This window comes from Melopsittacus undulatus, chromosome 5 (genome assembly GCF_012275295.1).
Source record: "Melopsittacus undulatus isolate bMelUnd1 chromosome 5, bMelUnd1.mat.Z, whole genome shotgun sequence".
In the NCBI taxonomy this organism is placed as follows: domain Eukaryota; kingdom Metazoa; phylum Chordata; class Aves; order Psittaciformes; family Psittaculidae; genus Melopsittacus; species Melopsittacus undulatus.
The window spans coordinates 61,776,633-61,797,884 of NC_047531.1; the positions used below are offsets into that span (position 1 = coordinate 61,776,633).

The following is a 21,252-nucleotide window of genomic DNA, read 5'->3' on the forward strand; positions in this document are numbered from 1 at the left end:
TAAAATAGTACCCTTCATTGTGATATGTGTCTAGATCTACCACTGAAAGGTGATTATGTAAGAAAAAATGTACGCTGGAAATTTCATACAATCAATATCTGGGAGAGGAAATCCAAATTCATAAAACAACGGTCATCTGTCCTACTCCTAACTCGAGTACTATTAGCGTCATGAGAGCATTTTGGCAGTAGAGGGAGCTGTGAGACGCTGAAGACCGGAAAAACGCAGGCTAAGAGGATTCAGTTACAAAAATATCTCAAGGAAAGCGCTGATTATTTTTTATTCACTTATGGCCAGCAAAAGAAGTTAGTTAAAGAGAGCAGAGAAAACAGGGGAGTAAATTTTGTGAGGTATTTTATAAACCCACTAAAAGCATAATGACAAATATGGTTGCATGTGAATCTTAGTTTAGGCCTCAGGGCTGTCCTAAGGCCCATGTGGTATTGTGACTTTTTGGCAAAAAACCTTACATGAATTAGCCTTTCAGGGCTTGCTTGTCTGCTGAAGGACAAGAGTGCTGGCAGCACACAGATTTGGCTTGCTGAGGCATCAGAAGGGGTCCAGAACCAGGAGGCAGACTGCCCTTTAGACATGGGGACAGGACTAGCTGACCATTGGGAGGCATCGTTAGAGGGACACAGCAGATGTAACTAGCGCTGACCCTCAAGAAACACTTTTACTGCAGCCCTGAGGAAACAGTGAAACTCAAGGGGTGCGAGGCTGGGTTGAAAATAACACAGACTGAACAGCATGAGCAGAACATGGTGCTTATTTGTCACCTGTCAGGAACACTAATGTTTGGAGTCAGCCTAGTTTGAAATCATTCCTTATCTTGTTAAGATCTTTTCAATATTTTTGTTCATGCCCTAAAAGAAACTTGCGCAGATCCTGCTAATTCTCTTCCTGACACAGAATTATTTGAACCCCTGATAACAACTGAAAATCTCTGTGTTTAAAAGCATGGTAATATTTTTTGAAACAAACACAATGAAATTACTTTCTGTTAGATACCAGTATATCATCAGTACATGCTTTATATTATTCCTGTTGATTAGAGGAAGGTATTAATGGGATAGCATTTAAGACCTCCAAGTGAGCTGTATTATCACACCATATTTTATGTTTATTCCATTTTTATATTTACACAGCATAGTCTTAGAGACTTGAGTGCTCTGAGGTTTCTTTCAGGCTTTGCCATCCATATTACATAAAATTCAATACACAGCGAAACTGTTTATCCATATAAATAGTATGGTAAGGACACTTAAGTTGTCATTTGAGAACCAATGCAAGAAATTAAATAAGTTCTGCTTACAGAAAATAATTGCTGCAGCCTTTTACATTATGGCACCCAGATAGGATTTAGTGTAAACAACATTTTAGCATTTGTATAAAATTATAACTGGATTTTGTTTATTCAAGGCAAAACAATAAACATAAGGAACTAGCCCGTGTTTTCAACAGGGCTAAGTAATTGCAGCTTAAGAGGTGCTGTGAGGGTATAAAAGTTAAAAAAAAAAAAAAAAAAGCAAACAATATATAGAAAAATTGTTTTTTTCATTGTTTCAGTTTGGGTTTTTTTGTCTGGTTTTTTTTTCTGGTGCTGGTCTGGGTGAAATTCCTAGGCTCTTTTGAAGATTCTCTTGGCTTCAACTCCTTCATATATGTAAGTCTGTTAAGAAATCAGGAAGAAGAAATAGTGACTGGTATTACAGTTTCATTTCACGGACGCTATTGAGAGATGGGCAGTAGTGATTTAATGAATTGTGACTTGTGGCCATGAGGGGCCTGCCACTCTTGTGCGGGCTTTGAGGAAAGAACGTGAGAAAAGCAGCCTGTTGTCAGTAGGCATAAATTCTCAATGCAGGCATTTGGACCACCACAGGAGGCCTTTTGGGGACTTCAGAAGAAAAAAATTAAGTGTTGGAAGTCCTGTGTTCCCAGTACCACTATTTAACAGATTTCATTTGTGTGACTGTTTTTGTTAGAAGCACTGAAGGGTTGGACTGTATTGGTATCTCACAGTTCACAGCTGTCCACGAGGTTGGTGTTTGTTTTTTTTTTTTTAATCCTTTCGAGAAGCTTGTGTCCCTCTAACGGAGACCATCCAAAAGCTTTACAGTTCAGTTCAGCTACAGAGCTGTGAAACATTTCCCTTTTGTCTCAGATTTAGTCCTCTGTGCATCATCTCCTGTCCCAACACCAAACTTTCAAAAAGGGCACTTACTGGCCATTGATAGCATTACACTGTAGTAAGCTGCTGTGGTAAGGCTTCTCAAGGCAAAGACTTGAAAAAGAACTTATCTACACAGTCTGTGTGTCTATTTGTCTCTCTCTCTGGCTATATATATCTTCTGTATACAGGTTTTATTCACAGGTCTTAGAATGCATTGATAATATACAGGTCATGTGGGTAGAAAAACAGAAGTCACAGGTTGTGAGTTTTATTTTGAATCTTTAAATTTTGATAATTACTTGATTTGAGAATTTTAACTAAAAATATTTTAAATTTTTTGGCTTAAAGAAAATATTTCCCACTTTCAGAAAAGCTTTTATTTTTTTCAGTTATTATATTATGAAGTTGTATGTAAGTGACCACTTAACTCACCTGAACAAGTTCATCACCTATGACTTCTCTGTTTGCTTTGAATACTTTTCCATTATCTTTTCTAGTAAATGTTCCTACAAGTTTGTTTCCTTCCATGTTCCAAGAGCCCTGTAATGGGAAAAAAAACCAAAACAAAACCAACAACAAACGCAACCCTGCAAATGTTTTACAATAGATACGACACTGATTTGACTTAAAAACTGTAGGAATGCTTAAAAGTGAGAAGAGATTAAAACAATGTAATAATGCTTTTTTGGACATTGAGAGAAAGGCTGTGAAAACGAAATTTTGATAAACCCACTAGTTAATTGCATAGTAGTCAAGCAAGATGTTTTTAGTACTCAGCACTCTTTAATTAACTGCATCAACAGAGAGAAATTTAATAGGAATACTGATTCTGCCCTCTAGGTCCTGGATTTGAGTATTGCAAGTGGTAAAATTGTATTTGCATGGATTTCATGTTGTGAAAATTGCTACATACTCTGCTTTTTGGACCCTCTGTGGAACCCTGAGTTTCATGGTACAGTGTTGAATCATTAAGACTATTATCATGGTTTAAACCCAGCCAGCTGCTAGGAAGAAAATTAACTCTATCCCAGCCAAAACCAAGATAAATACCTTGTTGTTTTGTATGTAAGTTGTAAGCATTCCTGAACAGTCACACCTTAAAAGTAAAATTTAAATTAAAGTCTAGGAGACAAACTATTCATCTTGAAACTGTACTTCATAAAGTTATTGCCATATATAATAATATAGGAAGTATCTTACAGTAAGTTCAGTCCCATCAGCCAAACTGTACTCAAAATCGACTCCCAGTGTGAATTCAATGTCTATGGTGCGGAAGTTGCTTGATTCTTTGAGAGTAAATTTTTTTCCATCTTGTTGAAAAGTGATTTTCAAATTATCATGAGCTCCTAACTTTCTTTTCATCATGTTAACACCTAGGAAAATCAGTTAACATAAATCAGAAAAAAGAAACAAAACCCACCACAAAAACTGGAGCATCATCTTTGTCTCTTTCTGGTGACTTTTATGTTGTGAAATGAGTTTATTCCAGCATTCTAACCCAAATTCTCATTCTTCTTCACTTTATATTGAGGCCATATTCACCAGTACAAACTATCCAACTGGAATGGTTATGTTTATATCCATATAATGCACAGTTTATAAAAACTTCGAGTATCAGGATGTTAAAATTACTTGAATCATGTGTTTCTGTAGAACTGAAGAATGATTTCCTTCCTGTGTAATTTTAGTAGTTTCATGTTATCAAATTAATATTCCTGCTGTACAATTCTGCTGAAAGTGTATCATTCAGATTGTCTTGAGTCTTTTACTCAAATGTAGGTTTAGAATCTTTCCTCTGCTGAAGTAAGTCTGCTGCAGTAAGTTAAGTTGGTTAAGATTAAAATAATATCATTAAAATCAGAACATTTCGCAGTTTCCCCCTCCCCCTTGTGATCTTCTGAAAACAAATGCAGTACACTATGCAAGGGCAGAGCAGCAAGAGCAAAAGGACAAGCTAGCCAAAAGGTAGTTCATAGAAAGCTTGAGTTTGTATTCAGTGATAGTGATATTATTCTTGTAAAAGGCATTGGAAAAATAAGACTTACCCATTGCCTCCATGAACTTTTCATAGTTTTCATTTCTGTCTATTTTCCAGGTACCGTTAAATGCCATGTTTCTGCTAGTTGGACTCTTCTGAAGTAACATTGCAAAGAGAATTTATGTACTAGCTTATCTTGACAGCAGTTTACAGGATGATGTGGCTGACTAAAGCTCAACTGATGCACTAATTCTTTTCAAGGAGAAGATTACCTTGCTTTAATCAAATTTCCAGTCATGACTGCACTGCTTTGCTGAATCTCTCCCTTATTGCCCTCAAACGATGACAGGATCTTTATTGCACATCTTAAAGAATTGCTAATCTGTTAATCTTATTCATCATATTTGAGTTGTGAAAATTATCAGTAAGGTAGAGAAGGAGCTATACTTTAAGCCAAAACAGGGTGCTAGAAGTTGACCATGCATTACAGTTAAAATTATTTTTTTCCAGACCTTTCAGTCTTAAGATGAGATTTGAGGCAAAAATAAAATAAAAAACACATGTTATTATAATGTATTCATGTCATTATTATTTATTTATGTTGTGAATACACATGTTCCAGCTACAGCTTTTCCAGTTTAAAGAAAACTCTCACAGTAGTAGTTTGCAGAGGTTAACTTCTGCCAAGGGAACTCCTTTGATGAGTGTTCCAGCTGCTGTTGTTTGCCTTCCTCAAAGCTGCAGTCTTCCATCTTAGAAGTGCTTTCTTTTTTTTTTTTCCAATGCTAGGAAGAAGCAGCACCTGCCACTTTTCCTGTGCTTTCTACCTCTTCTTGCAAGGTAAAGAAGCCTGCCAGAGGGAAGGTGTTCAGGTGATTTACTGTTAGTGGTGGTGAGGGAAGTATCTCATAATATCTATATAAGAACACCAGTTAGGCCTTATTGTGTAATTTTTACATGCTTTTTTACCTGTTTTTTTACAGTTTCTTCACACATTTTCATGTGGTTTTTATCACCTTGACTTACATGAAAGTTATAAAATTTGCAAAGAAGCAGACATAGTTTTAGTAGAGAAAAATACTGTCTCTATATAAATATTTGAATTCTAGAACATTTTTTTGTGAAGAACAAAATTGAAATACTGTATCTCACTGTGAACTGAAGCATTGTCTGGTATAGGCAAGACATTTCAGGATGTTTGACTTAGGGAATTATATGAATGCTAGCCCCTGTAATTGGAACTGGGTAAAAATTAGCTAACTCTAAAATGAATAGTTGTGTTAGCTTGGTGCTAAATGCAAACTCAGTGTCTCAAAAAGTGTCAGAGCCCATGCTCAGTGCTCTACTAATCACAGATGCCTGTCTTACCTTTCAGGCAGCTCAGAAAATGGACAAAATGAGTTTCTGTTAGAGTGAGATTACCTCTTTTTATTGCACTGGGGTGTTTCTTGACCCTTGTAGTTCTCATTCTCAAGCTATATTATTTATTTGGTATATATACATAAACAATAATAGCCAGTGTCTGGTTATAGTTTATCCAATTTATTGTTGCATAATAAGGTTATTAACTCTCTTTACAATCTTTGCAGAAGGGTTCTTTCTGACAGTAAGTCAATGTAGTGTAATGCAGTGCAACTTTTGAACCACTTCTCTTGTATCCAGTAGAATTCACATTATTTTAGGTATATATAAAATCTAACAAATAGGAAATTACCTTTATTTTGAGCTTTTCAAGAAACCTTTTCTACTTTTCAGGTGGGTTCTGCATTCTCTCCAAGAGCCTGCCAATTCATTTAATTTAAGAAATGCTAAGTTATCTGAAATACTGCTTCTATGTTTAAACAAAACTGATGTTAGTGATTGCTTTACTCATTTGAATCCAGTCTATCTTCTTAACCTTTGAGAAAGTAGCTCAGAGTAGTGACATTCTGCAGGTTAAGAATGAATTTCTACATCAAACTTGTGTCAGCAGTTTTTCTGAATCTTAAATAGGGAGAAGCTTTTCTAGAGGAAGTCCTCAACTAAGAGGAAGATCTCTTAGATGTATTTTTGTAGTCAATTATCTCACAACTTGCCTTTCCCCCCTTGTGATTCTTATCTCACTCAGAAGTCAGGTTTACCAAACTTTTTTACTTCAAACATTTCTACCATGTGAGCAGCCAGTAGCTGGGTCCTGAATTTCGCATCAGAACTTGTTGCTCTATTTCTCTCCCATTTTTCCTTTCCTTAAGATTTCTTTTCACTGGGCATGAATCCTTAGGATTCCATTCAGGTCAGCCCCACAGATCTGTCAGTGAAGGAGGAATCTCCATAGGTGGTCCATATTTATGAGCTTCATGGTGTCTCTGTGTTGGTGTAGCACTGACAGGATAAAGAACTGTTCTTCTCTGAGGTCTGTTGGAATGTCAATGCTAGAACAAGCAGCCATCTTTTTAATCTCTCACGATTTACATGAGTTACTTAGGACTATTAACATGCTAAAATTTTACTTCAGTTGTCTTACCAGAGCCTTATGATACACAGTTTAACCAGAATTCTTTTGAGTTCCTATAAAAGCTGGGTTTCCTTCTAAAAATTATAATTAATATTATATTTACAGTATTTTTTTTAATGTTGAATTATTCCACAGTCTTTTTCCTTCTGTCTATGTCATCCTTGTGTGGCTTTAAAAACTACAGTTTTTGCTTAGCTGGTGCATTGAAAAACCTGTGTTTTAGTGTTTCTGGTTGCGTGTAAGTCGTAAAAGCTAAGGGTGTGTATTCTTGGCTTTGTAGCTTTCTTCATTGTGCAAGCTTCAGAACACTGAAAACAGACAAACTTTTTAACTTCGAAGTTTGATCTTTAAATGAGGTGGATAGAAATAAATAATTAACTTATATGGTCATGCCAATCTGATCATGCCAGTCTGGTAATCGTGCCAACCTGTATCATAATGGTAATGGACAGTGAGGGTCCAAAGATCAGGGTGACAAAAATGCTTTTGTAGTGTGTTATATTCATCTATCCCATTTATTTTGTGATTTGTCTTCAAGTTGTTCTGCCTAAAATTAACCAGTAGATCTCAGCTGCAACTCAGCTTTACCATGGAGTGATTAAGGCCTGGTGCCAGCATAAACATAATATGCTTATATAAATATTATTATGTATAATATTGTATATAAAGAGATTAATCCCTGTCACAATCATGCAGATTAACTGTTTCTTGTCTGATAGCTGTGAACTGATTTGTCTGTCTTTATATGCATGTGTTCTACTGCGTAATTCTTCTGTATGTCTTGGGATCGATTGCGAGAATGGTTGGGCACTTAAATCATCCAAGTTCTCAGGATCCCTTATTGTGAAGTTTTACTGAGCATTTAAACCACAATACTTAAATTTCTGTTAATATGGTAAATAGGTAATTCTGTTTAAAAAATAGTTGGCCAGTAAAGCCAGCTTTAGCATAACTATGGGTGGCCTAGCAGCAGGGAACTCAATGGAACTAATGCCATCTCTTGGGTGAATAATTTCAAAGTACATATTTTAATTGAATGTTGTATTGCTGCAGGATTAGATCATACTTGAGCTAGATTTTGTCCTACCCCAGCTGCCTGTTTGCCAAGTTTCTGGTTTCATTTTCAATCAAGGAGAATCTCGTAGATGCTGCTCAACATGAAGATTCAGCATTTGAAGATTATTTAGAGATTTCCAGTGAGTATAGATCCATTTTTTCTGATTAGTTAGTAGTAGGCTGTGAATCTTAAAACTTACTCTTAACTGTCTGTATACACTCCTGTGTAATGGCTCTGATCCATAAAGTGCTGCATGTTTTTGAGAGTTGATCATTGAACAGAACTGAAGTGCATGAGCTAGTAAACTCCAGGTTAGAATATCTAGAAGCAAAATACAGGTGTATTTTAAAGCAGTTACAACTCTGGTATTTACTCCATCCATTACTGCATGCTAAAGGGAATCCTAGGATTACTTGGAATAGTAGAATCTAAACTAGCTTTAATGAAAAGAGGGTGACAGTGGAGAATTGCCAATAAAGACAAGCGTGCTTTTCCAGTAAAGGTTATATTAATCTCTGAGTATTAGTGCCATTTGTCTCTTGTCACATAGAGGCTGGTATGTTGGTTGACCTGCATGCTTTGTCAGGTTTATGTAAGGTATTAAAATGTATATTTTCTAGGCAAATAATAGCAGGCACATTTAGGGAAGTAGTTTCTTTTAGTTCAGAATATGGAATGTGATCAAAGTGTAGGACTGAGTTACAGTCCAGTGAGCTAATGATGTACAGTACGGAAAGTCTTCATCAGTCTTTTTGGTTTCTCCAAAATTTGAACTGGACCTGTAGCTCATTTCAGCCCAGCTATTTGCTGATTATACAGTTTTGCTCTTGGTTATTATATAGCTCCAAACTCCACCAAATACTATTGGTATTATCTGGATTACTGACTTGTATCTTATCTCACTTGTAAAATAGTAAGCTTCAGAGTTCTTTTGAGCTCAGCATCATAGCAAGAGAGCACCCTATATGGCTTAGATATTTAAATATTCGTATCTCCAAAAGGAAAATATGTTTTCAAAACAAAACACTTGTTTAGTATCTCATATAAAAGCAAAATGGACACCCAGATCTTGGCTCTATTTCCAGCTCAGAAAGAGACTTTGCCCTTGATAAATTTGATCCCTCTACTTATCTGTAAAATAAATTTCCCTTCCATTAAAAAGCCATATATATCATAATGTGCCAGTGAGTTGATTATCTGCTACAAAAGTTTTGTGAACTAATGCCTATATGTGAATGCATCATGTGTGAACTAGTGATATGATTTAACCGTGGATTTTACTACTAGTTTTTGTTAAAGATCTTTGATGATAAACATCATTAGAGTGTAAATCTGTTTATCAGCCATTATGAACACTGAGTGGGCAGTAGCAGGCTATCGTGTAAACTGATCATCATATTTCAGCAGGAAAGATTTTATCTTTACTTGCTAGTACAGGTTTAGAACAGAAAATAATGCAGCTGTTTAGAGAACAGTTCAATCTTTCAGGAAGTGTAAAAATAAATTTCTGTCTTAAATAAAATAAGAGCTTTGAAATAATGGGGGGAAAACATGCAGCCAGGCATTTCAAGAAATTATGGATTGTAAATATTGAAGTGAAAATTTACTGTGTTTTATAACATGTGGTATGTTTCAACTTACTTAAATTAAAATTCTAAAGTTCTGCCTATGGCTAAGAAATGCCACTCCTCTGAAGGGCTCAAAATCTCCATGGCTGTCAGATTCCATAACTTTAGGTCCTAAAGCTAACTACTGTAACAACTCACACATTTGAATTATTTCTGGACAATCTTAAAGGGTGAGATTTCACAGGCATGTGAAATGCATGTCAGCAATAGCTGTCACCACTGTTACTAAAAATGTCTGGAGGAACGAGTTACTGTCTTTTCCATTTGTTAAAAAGGTATCATAGTTGTGCAAGATGTGAAGGAGTAAGTATAATACTCTTTTTCACCTTTTCAGTAAAAATGCCCTCTTTTAAGGTTATATTCTTTTCTGGGCTGCATAAGGTATTTAGTACTCCCACTGAAAACTGCACCACTTCGCACAGATGAATTCAGACATTCAGCAAGACTAAGCGGGAGCATGACTAGGTTGGTGAGTGGGCTGGAAAGATTGTAGTCATAACAGCAAACGATTAGCTGATCAGTGTAGATATACACAGACAGTTGTTCAGTTGTATTTACAAACTGCAGTTGGTTCAAGCAAGCAGTGTTTGTGTTTTGTGCTGAACTAAATCTGCCCTTCATAACTTTTTGAATGAGGCTGTTGTTTGTCAGGGATGTACATACTTTTTGGTTTTGCCTACAGCTAAAAAAGACAGAAGTGTTGGTGTGGAGAACCTAATAGGCAAAGAGAAATTGCCAGGAAACACATTGGTCTAGAAGTACTTCTAGGATCAGCAGCTCACACAGGATGAGGCTTTTGTTATCAAAAATAGTTTTCTCACACTTTTGCTTAAAGGCATGGGGTTGTCTATTTCCATCTCTCTTATGTGCTACTCCAGGAATACTTGATACTTGGGATAAGAGGATGGGTCTGTATAACAGCTGTATTTGCTAGTTCTACTTATCCAATAAATAAACTGGTTTCTGACAGCTAGTAAGGGTAGTTGCAGTGCTCTCTGGTGGTTAGAAGCAGTGAATTATTTTTTGATTTAAATGAGAAGTACTGTACCACTGGCTCACTTACTTAAGTAGTACTTAGGCTGTAAGTATCTTGATATTAATAGTAACGTTTTTCTCTTCTGGATTTCTAGGACTGAGAGAAGTTATTATAAAATACACATTTACACAAGCAATTATTTGAATCAGGAAACAATGTTTTGTTGAAAATACAACCTCAATATTATTACTTAACAAACATTTGACATCCTTTTTATTTTAAAAAGCATGAAAACAGTACAAAGACAAGAATGAGGAAATAAGTAATAAGCAGCAGTTTGACCTTAGAGAACAACCTGTTCTCTTTCAGCTGTACAGTAAGTACTGATGATTCTCTTATGTAACTAGTTTTACTAAGCAGTCATAGGACAGAAGCAAGCAAGACCTCATAACATTCAGAAGACTTTAATACTGCTTAAAGGCAAAACATAAGATGCAGAGTAACCCCCTTAACCTAGTACAAAAATACTGTGCCCAGAAACAATGTATTTGTTCAAATATTTTCAAAAAGTAAAAGAATACAAATAGACAAACTCAGTGGCTAGTGACTGTGATTTAGATTTTTATTAAACTATAATAGAAATATATATCAAAACTATTTACAGTGCAATTCACTCTACATTCTTTCAGACACATGCAGATGTCTGCCATGTGAATAAATAGAGGGCTCAAATTCTAACTTCAGTTACATCTGTAAGGTACCTCAGGCATCAGCAATAATAGCTGAATACAGCAAATAACAGGTGAGGCAGATGTTACCAAGGGTAAGAGTTTGGTCCCTCTTTATAGGTAAAAAAAGAGGTGGATTTGACCCCTTCCATCACTTTGTATACAGCTCAATCAAACTCCCACAGACCTAAATGGGAATCATCTAATTGACTTCAAATGGGCATTTGAGCATGCCTTAGGCTCTGGCATAACAAGCTCATGCTGTGAAAGTTTGCGGAAATATTTTTTATTATATTAATATTATAGCAGAAATATTATATAGCATTGTCAAAATGTGGAAAATAAACTTTCCTATGCAATTTCCATTCATCTAGCAATGATAATGATCAAATATCTTGCTGTCACAATTTGCTGCATTTAGCAGGTGTCACTGATTACCAAGCCAGATTCTGTCATGTTTCTTGTACCTGTGAAAATCCAAACAAAAAAATCCAATCCTCCTCATTTGTCATACTCTGGCCAAATTAATTTTGTTATTCAAGCTCCAGTGTTCGTGCTTATCTCAGAGCAGCCTTACAACATCTGAAGGGGGCCTACAACAATGCCAGAGAGGCATTTTTCATCAGGGACTGTAGCAGTAGGGCAAGGGGGAATGGGTTTAAACTTAAACGGGAAGTTCAGGCTAGATACAAGGAAGGAATTCTCTACCATGAGGGTGGTGAGGTACTGGAACAAGTTGCCCAAAGAAGTTGTGAATTCTTCATCCGTGGCAGTGTTCAAGGCCAGGCTGGACAGAGCCATGGGTGACATGGTCTAATGTGAAGTGTTCCTGGCCATGGCAAGGTGTTTGGAACTAGATGATCTTAAGGTCCTTTCCAACCCTAACCTTTCTGTGATTCTGTGATCTTTCAAATTAGTGCAAGTCCCTGAAGAAGTACAGCAGGAACTGTGAAATAAAGCTGAAACCTCGTGGAATATAAACTGCATATGATCTGATATGAAGAAGAAACTACAGTGTCACAGAGCCAAGACTCTTTACTAAAGCTAATGTAGAAATTTGCCTGAAATACTAGGTCTCTATAAAACCTTAAAATATGTATGAATTTATTATGAGCATTTTTTCCATCTGCTGTCTTCTTGTGAATAATTGTAAGAGGCATGAATCAGATGACCTGAGCAGCATCTCATAATTTTAAGGGGCTAGGGCTGACTCTTCGTAATCCTTCTGCATAATGGGTTGGAAATTCAGTTACCTAGTAATTCTGAGAAATCTTATGTAGAAATTAGACAGTGTTCTGATTTAGTCTGTGCCACTGCCAGCTAAAGCGCGTTGAACTGAAGTTCGAAAGTTTATCTTTACATGCACACAGTTGCTGGAGGGTGATGCATAAAATGAGGCTTCAGTACTATCTTCTAAAGAGATCAGCTGGTCATCAATGAAAGAGTATTCCTTTTTATCCCTAGCCCACTTGTATTCTGTGAATATAGGAGAGTAATCTGCTCTTAACTTTAAAGTGCTACTAATGAAAAATCAATACCATCTCCAAAATCAACATTGTGTTATGTTACCCCTCCATTCTTTTATTGTGTGAGATAATACAACACCTAGACATTGTACAGCCAATATTGAATTGGATTGCTGGAAAAGAGGTACTACAACAGCTTAAGAGACTCACTGATAATTTTATTGAGAAGAGGTAGGGTTATTTTGTGTATGTTAATTCATATGACAAGTAATTTTTTCAGAGGGGGAACCAAAGCACAGAGCAAAGTGTACTTTAAGCATTAAACTGTGCTGTGGAGTGATTTTTTTAAAAAAAAATATAAGTCTTCATTGAGACAAGTATTACAAATTAATGAAACAAGTCCTGTACCTGAAGACTTAAATATAAAATTTCAGTTGCTCTAATGGACTTAAAACTGACCCGACAAACTGATAGACCCCATTGCAGCTGTTTCTTGCATGATCCACACTGACTGCTTTAGGTAGACAGTGTAAGTTTGGGATAGTATGTTTGAGACTTGACAAAAAAATAAAACTCATAATGAAATTAATGGCAGCTGTATGGCTGTAATCCACAGGCTACATTTGAAAATGTTGAATTCTGAAGGCAATGAATTCCAGGCAGAAAACAACCTGGCTAGCTTTCTTTTTTTTTTTTTTTTTCTTCTTGTCACCTGTATTACGAAAGGACTGATTGGTTTCTGCAAACAGTTCACACAAAGCTAACATGAAACCAGCATACTCTGCCTTCAGGCAGAGTAAGACGCTAGGTGAAGAATTTGATCACTGAAATTTTATTAAGTGCAGCAGCCTATGCTTCTAAGGTTCTCAAAACAACAGTTTAAAGGGTGTGGTTTTGTAAAAATATATACAGGTATTATGAAATTTAAATGCTTCATTTACTAGGAACCACATTTCTATGTACCAATCTTTGTAGCAGAAGAGATTCTGTAAGATAAATGTGTACAGATATGTAATTAGATATATGCACATAATGTAGAACTGTTAATTTTATGTGAACCTTTGAAAAAATGCAACATCATGTCCATTTTTTTTCAAGTCACAGGTATGAGCCCAGCACTCCTTTGTAATAGCTATAAATTTATGTTATACTAAAGGTTTGGTGAACACACAATATAGCAAAAAAATGCTGGGATCTTAATGGAAATGACATGTCATTACACTGTAGTATCACTGTAGCTGATTTGCCATGCTGTCACTATGAATTACTAGTCTCAACTGTACTAGCTAGAATACACCTTTATATACATACACTTTAGTCATATTTATATTAAATATGTATCTCATCAGTATTACATTTCAGTATCTCGGCCATTCAAGGAAAAGAATATACAAGGACTATGCAAATCCTGAAGCAAAGTTTCCTGTTTGTCAAGAAGTACTAAAAAACTTCTTTCTGGGGAGTGTGTTGGGAGGGCAGGCTGCTGTCATTTTTCTCAAAAGCTGTGACATACTACATACATACATACGTACATTGTACTGTGTGCGCATATAAACACACATATGGAGCACTGTGTAACAGTAACCCTGGAAGTCTATTATTGTTTAATTCTTTTTTTTTTTAATCTAGAAAATAATGAGAAATATTCTGTAGATTTTTTTTTTCAAATTCAGCTGCAATAGTATTACATAATATAATAGTAATTACAATATTGGTAGTCATTAAGGAAGTTTGACATATGATTTAATCAGTGATAAATAGGTTGGCAGAAATGCTGCAGACTATCAGAATACCTTGTACCTTGGGGTTGGTCTAATGTGTATATTATCTTGAATTTTCATTATTCATGGATATTTATGACACGCCTACCACAAAATTCCTAAGACCCCCATTGCTGAGTAATTCACAGATGTTGGGGTTTTTTTTATTTCTCTAAATGTAAGACATTTGCTAAGATATTTCTCTAGTGTGAAAAAAACCTACTGGGTGCACAACTTCTGGGACTTTTTCACTCTAAAGCCCACTTTCATCTACTGAAAGAGGTTAGCATAGTATATACTGGATTAGGCTCCCCAGAGGTAGTCATAGAATCATAGAATAGTTAGAATTGGAAAGGACCTCAAGATCATCTAGTTCCAATCCCCCTGCCTTCCTCTGAACCTCTGGGAAGAGAAAAAGCAAGACTGCTCATTACTTTTATAATTTAATGCAACAAGACAAGAGGAAAAAAGATGTGAAATGCAGCAGTCTTTAAGATACTGGCCACAACATGATCACTAAACAACTATATACATCTGTAAAGTAATAGGCTCTCAGGGACAGTCAAGTAACTGCACTCGTACCTTCTCGCAGAATAAGGTAGCAAAAAATACCATTGCAGAACTTTTTCCATCTCCATCAGATGTAATAAAAGAAACTATCTTTGTATAACCTTGGTTCATACATGGTCATGCTATATCTTGAAATGTGGAAAAATAATACAGCAGTGGCAAAACATAAGCCAAATTCATACAGTGTTTAGTAAAATGCACAACTTCCCTATTACTATGTTTTCTATGTGAACTCAAGCTTGTGGTTGTTCAATCAGCATCTCAGTTCCGTTTGGCTTGACTGCTTTCTCCATTAATCAGATTCTTCTCTTGTTGTTCAGCTAAGGATTGCCATTTCTGCCTATTTTTTCTACAGCCATCCAGTAAAGGGTAGCAAGCCTCTGATATATGCGTTAGGGCCTGAAATAAATCAAGAATATGTAAAACATATTTAATTTAACAACAAAGTAAGTGTTCTTAAAGATTACTATGAGAGACCAGAATGAATTAAATATGAGGTGTATATTTAATTGAAAATTAGCATGTATTTTAAACTTCAAGGAAAACTTCCTGCTGCATATCAAACATGAACAAAATTACCTGGCACTAGTGCAGATTAGACTGAGGTATGGAAAGAGTGTTTGAGCCCACTGATTCTGTAATTACTATGACCAACTGCAAAGTACACAGAGAAGAATCCTGGCCCCTCTGCTGGTCACTATACAAAATGTAACATCAGTCAGAATTTCACATGCAATTCAGGTCTTGCTGAAATAACTTGAGGTAGCAATGTCTAGTTCTCCTGTTACTTTATATACAGACCCTACTGAATTCCCAGCTTGTATAAATCTCCATAGACTCTTTTGGTTTTATAGGCTGCTGCATTAGTTCCAGTAGACGTAATTGAATTATTGTTCATTTACATTTAAAGAATAGGGCTGACATCTCTGTAGTTTTCCTGGTTTATTTATCTGTATATATCTAAACAGCATTTAAAAGTGCTAAATGGTACTTTTTCAATTAAAACAATGGAAAGAATGAAACACATTGCTTTTAAATTCAGTTCAACTGTACTGATTACCTAGCTAACACAAGCCACAAAACTTCAGTTCATTGGGACCTGGCCTACTCTGACTAACATGGTAAATCACATACTTGCAGTGCTGTATTGGGAACTCATTTAAAATGTTTGTGCTGTGTGTCACATTCCTACTGACAGGAGGAAAGCAAAGAAAACTGTGAAAAGGCTGTCATTACAACCTTTGTTATTGTTTGTTTTTATAGCATTTGAATATTGGGTGAGTGAACTGTTTGCTTGTTCATTTTCAAAGTAACACTGAAGTTGTGTATATGTTTTATGATTTATTACTCACTAAAGAAAACAAAAATCTGTGTAAGCAGGTAATATTCCCTACCTGTACACCAGTCAAAAGAAACAAAACACTGGATCAGCTCAAACCATAGCCCCTTCCTTGAATTTACCAGTGCTGTTACTGGTTTTGCCACTTCTTCCCCATAAAGCTACCCATCCTCTTTAGTGCTCTCTGCCCTGTAGCTAAGTCACTGTCACTTATCTGTTCAGTTAGGACACAAGCTGGCGTATTCTGAATCTATGTAAAACTCCCAGACACTGTCAGCCATGTGCTGTTCCAGTTCAAGTCAGACTTTGGGACAAGATGACAAGAGTGATACACTGAAAGCTGTAAGAGGCAACATGTTCTTGTATCAAAACACATTAATCAGACAAATATACCATTAATGATAAATGCTAAAGTAATAATTTCTTCAACTGAATAATGAACCATATGCAATATATAACAATAAAAAAAACAACATTTTTTTAACTAAGGGAGCAGTTTTGTACGTGATTTTTATTCTAATTTTAATTCTGCATCTGTCACAGGCTACAGTGAGCAGTTCTGGATTTAGATATTTGTAATTCTTGCTTAGGCATCATACCTCATACAGCTGCAAACAAATAGCATCTATGAATCCAACCTGCATGCTGGGAATTTTATTTTTCTTCTCTCTGTTCATTAGATCCTGCGGATAAGATGCAAACAAGTTCTGTGTTTAAATGCATTAAATAAAACCCTAGCCAAAACCAAAGAGAAAGGCTGCAATTAAAAAGTGGCACCTTAACACGCACAGCAAGCTTAGCACAGCAGGGTATCAGTACATTTGTTACAATGGAGGTAATTTGATTGCATCACTTGCCTTAGGAGATTGTCTTTGGAATGACAGAGCCCAGATAGCTAGACAAATAGACATGCTTACTGGGTTTCCATAGCTTGCAAACAGGTTTAGGAATTTAGGAATGTATTTCCTAGACAATACTGATATAGAAGAAATAATGCAGTCTGTGCTTCTAGCTCAGATATAACACCACACGACTGATGTTTGAGAGCCACAGAAGAAAAGTGACTACTAGGAAAGAGTTGTCCCTGTATTCTGGTCAGTGGGAGAAGTTGTTGCATTTGAAAGTAATGATGTGAAGTGCCATTTGTAGAGACCATTTTGAAAGAGGTGATTATGCATGACTTTGTCACTTACTGTTGGTTCTATGTTGAGTTCCTTCCGCTCTTTATCTCCTTGGTCAAAGAATTCAGTAGCTATAAGCTCAGCAATCTGTAAGAGATTTCACATATTGAGAGCCCTAAAAGCTCACTAGCTGCCTACAACCAAAACTATTATTTCCTCTCTTTCCTTAAGATATACTGAATTGGGACCCCCATAATGAAACTCTCCATCTTAACAACTAGCTTTCAGAGTTCTTCATGCACACATCTGTACACAAACCAAACACCTGGTTGTGCTGATACTTACTCTGACAAAGTGAAGTGAATAAAATGGCACATAGACATCACTGATATCAGCTGCTATGATCAACACAGAAAAAGGTCAACTGATACTAAGGTGTTGTGTCAGTTGACTATTGTCTTCTAGTAACACAAGAAATGTTGGAAAGAGCAAAGATTCCTGATTCACCTTTAGGTTACTGCTAACATGGTGACATAGCTAAATGCACAGATCTTGCTACAAAGGCCTGAGAAAGTCTTCAGTCCACATACAGCACTTTGAAGGAGTACTTCCTAAGCATTACACCACTGCTTTGCAATAAGGACTGGATGGAAGGAGCAGAAGCTGTTATGCAGTATTTGTATTTAGCAAATCTTAAAATGAAGTATATACCCGTTGCTGAACTGGCCATGGTTTGGTTATGGCTGATAAATCACAGGCAGTCATCAGCATTGCTCTGTAGAAAAAGAAACAACAGAAAAAAACCCTAGAAAATGCAGCCACCAAGTCAAGTGATTAATAAAACAATATAAAATTTCAAGGAACATCAAAGAAACAAGTTAAAGCGAAGTTATAAAGGTATCCAAAGCTCAGTGATGCAGCAGACTTTGACTATTTGTGTGAAATGAGCATGCAGGAATGAGCAAAGCTGGATCAGCTTATTTGGTGGATTCACATCAAATGAACTGTTTCATTCTATTTGCTACTGGACAGACATCACCTTTATTTATGACATTAGCAGTGACTGTCATTTTATTGATGGTATGAGGGCCAAGAACTGGAATAAGAATAGATATAAAACATGACTAAATTAGACTGGTTTTTAAAGGCACTGAATTTGAAATATGTCATCTTTTCTTTCCAAGAGAGCCTATGTAAGCCTGGTTTTCTGTGGCTGTGCATTATAATATGTCTCTGTTCTTAATGTTCTCTTTTCTTCCCTGCTTCAAAACAAGCTGCCTCTCCTGAATCTTTAGCTATTAGTTTCAAGAATTCAATATTCAATATTGAAGTATAAAGTATCCACAGCAAAAGAACATGCTACATAGGCAGGAACCCTACACTCTCCTGAGAAGAACAGAAATGTTCATAGAGCTACATGTGCTACTTAACAAAGTTTATTGTACAGGTTGCAGAGTTTGTAATTCAGACCCAGAGAGTCATTCAGTGCCTGCCCACTAGCCACTATGTGCTAATGCCAGTTCGTACAAGCCCAGAGCACACAGATTTGCTGGTTTTAATGAAATTCACAGCAACATGGCATTGAAAATCAGGTACCTAATAATATTAACTGACTTCATCATTCTGCTTTTACTTACAAAAATAGCTCCTTCTGTGTAGGATCTTCCCAGTTAAATTGCTTCTTCCTTAGAAGTTCAAAAAATTCTCCTCTTCTCCTTTAAGGAAGTTAAAACAAAAGTTTTTGCAGCATGCTGACACAATTTAAACATCCAGCAATAACCATCCGACCAAACATGCCTTTGACTTACTTTATGTATAGTGCTAGGTCTGTGGCAAGAATGGCTTGTTTTATCATTTTCAGTGTGGCCTTGTATTCTTCAATGGAAAGGCTGCTGAGAATCTGGTTTCCCTTTTTACAGAAAAAAAAAGCCAGTGCTATCAGTAAAATGGGCAACAGCACACCAGTTTGCTAAAATGTCTCTTGGATACTAATTCATTATGAGTTGCTTGCTCATATCCGATGTCATTCCTTTACCCTGCTTCCTTTTGCACATTCCCCAATTTAAAAATAAAAATTCCAGTCTTCTTCAGTAATGGCAGAAAGCTGCACAGCAACAGCATCCTAAGCAACTATTACAAAACAACACTCCAAGCAGAGCAACATCAAAGCCTTTGAGTTCATTCCATTCATCAAAACTAAATTTGCTGCTAGCTACATTGTAGCATTTCTCTCTCATCTTCCTCCCAATCCTTCCCTGAAGCAGAGGAACTACAACAGATTCAAGTACCTGCCTATACACCTCACATAAATGGAAATATTTTCCTTTTATGAAGCAACATAAATAATAATTAAATTCTTTTACATAGAAATATAAGCTCAGCAGCCTGCTGTTAAACCAAAGCACTATGGAGCTGATGAAATAGCAACTTGCCTATACTTTAGAATTAGTTAATAATATAAACCAAGAAGAACTTAATTTTACTTGCATATTCACTTAACTTAGGTTTGGCTTCACTTTGGAATGTCAACGTTAGCAGTGTTTGGTTTGGTCTCGTTGGGACTGCTTTGTGTATGTGTAGGCTGGAGTGTTTTTTGAAATGAGAGCAAAGACTTGGGTTTGTTTGGTGGTTCATAAGAGGTCATCAAAATGGCAACAAAGCCTTTTGTTTCCTTTGGTCCAAGGAAGCAGGTACTCAAAAGGATATTAGCAATGCTTCCCTTGTCAAGCAGTATTTGTCAAGCAATACTCAGCAATGGAACCATGATTTCGAAACTGCTTCATTTGCATTCTTTACCCAAAAAGGAATAAAGATCGCTTAGGAATGTAAATGGTGGGAATCTATCCAAAAGCTAAAAATAAAAAGTAAATTAGGGAATAGTTTCCTTCAGTGTACACAAAAATGTGGCACTCACTGGACTATTCAGGATCATAAGGCATTGATCAAAATGATGATGCTCCATGATTGAGTGGCAGTACAGTTGAGCCAGTGGATGTTCACTTCTGCAGAGTAAAAAGACCGATCAGATTAAGAAATCAAATTAAACATACTACTAGTCCAGAAATTACTTCCCTCTTAGTGTTGTTTTCTCATTAACCGTTTCCCCAACCCACCCAGGTTTGTTCTTAACCAGTTCCTTTCCCCTTTCTGTGTAAAATTTCCAAACAAAGCAAATACATTTGGAAGGATGTAGGGGGTGTAAAGGCAAAAATACAATGCTGTTACTTTTCAGAGCATTGACAGCTCTAGTTTTCTGCCTTCTGTTATCTGTAGAGACCAGCTGCACACAAGGAGTGAGAATGTAATACAAGGTTTTATGAAGACTGAAAGTTCTTGTATGAAAGGGGAAGGCAACAAGGACTCATTCACAAGAAAAATTTAAATGACTGTTTTGGGGTTTGTTGCATTTTAAACACTTGCCTTGCATATTCAGTCAGTTCAGCTACTGAACTTGTAAGTAAAATGCAGACCTAATCTGAAGCCTGCTGATACCCATGGTAAATTTCCTGCTGACCTCAGTGGACTGTTCTGCAGGGCCCAAAACTGTTGATCAAGTAATTTCCCAGTATTAGTAACTGTACTGGTACTTCATTCATCACCACTCTCTTCATGACCAACTGCTGCAATATTGTTACCTATCTTATGCCCAGCGTAAAATCCAAAAGGGAAACAAGATATTGGCTGTACTACAGGCAGAGAAAATCAGCATGAAACCACCTGTGCTAGTGCAGAATTTAAAGCTATCTTAGTCTAGAAAACAGAATTTACTGTTTGAGTAGCTTTAGATAAAGCATGTCTAAACTTCTCCTCTCTGAGGGTTTCTAATTTTCCCTATTCCTCATTATATAACATTCTTAATTTTTGCTACCGTATCTTCATTTTCAGACCCTGGTCCCATGTTTCTGATGTCATCTCTTCAAATAAGTCTGGATTCTTTTGCAAGCCTCTTTGGCTGCTGA

General features: G+C 36.3%; 2 protein-coding genes and 1 long non-coding RNA gene across 8 annotated transcripts in view; 1 reads left to right on the forward strand and 2 right to left on the reverse strand.

The window, feature by feature from the left end:
* Positions 1-21,252, forward strand: part of LOC115945674 (uncharacterized) — a 41,940-nt gene that overhangs the window by 1,848 nt on the left and 18,840 nt on the right. Inside the window, exons 3-4 of one of the 4 annotated variants that reach the window (XR_004079955.1) lie at positions 4,944-4,994; positions 7,702-7,838. The exons of 2 other annotated variants lie outside the window; for them this stretch is intronic. This is a non-coding gene — a long non-coding RNA (uncharacterized lncRNA). Of the gene's footprint in view, positions 1-4,271; positions 4,645-4,943; positions 4,995-7,701; positions 7,839-21,252 lie in introns of those variants that run through there. One more of the 4 variants, XR_004079954.1, reaches the window with a different exon arrangement.
* FABP2 (fatty acid binding protein 2) lies at positions 1,596-4,305 on the reverse strand. The gene is made up of 4 exons (XM_005144123.1): positions 4,222-4,305; positions 3,377-3,549; positions 2,609-2,716; positions 1,596-1,672 (listed from the first exon to the last, which is right to left on the reverse strand). Exons 1-4 carry the CDS (start codon positions 4,286-4,288, stop codon positions 1,622-1,624), a joined length of 399 nt encoding a protein of 132 aa, XP_005144180.1. The 5' UTR covers positions 4,289-4,305; the 3' UTR covers positions 1,596-1,621.
* The window catches only part of PDE5A (phosphodiesterase 5A), a 69,956-nt gene continuing 59,269 nt past the window's right edge, over positions 10,566-21,252 (reverse strand). For all 3 annotated transcript variants that reach the window (XM_005144124.4, XM_031044729.2, XM_031044730.2), the window contains exons 15-21: positions 20,208-20,295; positions 19,102-19,202; positions 18,931-19,008; positions 18,005-18,068; positions 17,366-17,440; positions 16,772-16,855; positions 10,566-15,232 (exon numbers count right to left, since the gene is read on the reverse strand). In XM_005144124.4, the coding sequence (XP_005144181.3) occupies positions 15,095-15,232; positions 16,772-16,855; positions 17,366-17,440; positions 18,005-18,068; positions 18,931-19,008; positions 19,102-19,202; positions 20,208-20,295 (628 nt within the window). In that variant the 3' untranslated portion in view covers positions 10,566-15,094. The remainder of the gene's footprint in view (positions 15,233-16,771; positions 16,856-17,365; positions 17,441-18,004; positions 18,069-18,930; positions 19,009-19,101; positions 19,203-20,207; positions 20,296-21,252) is intronic.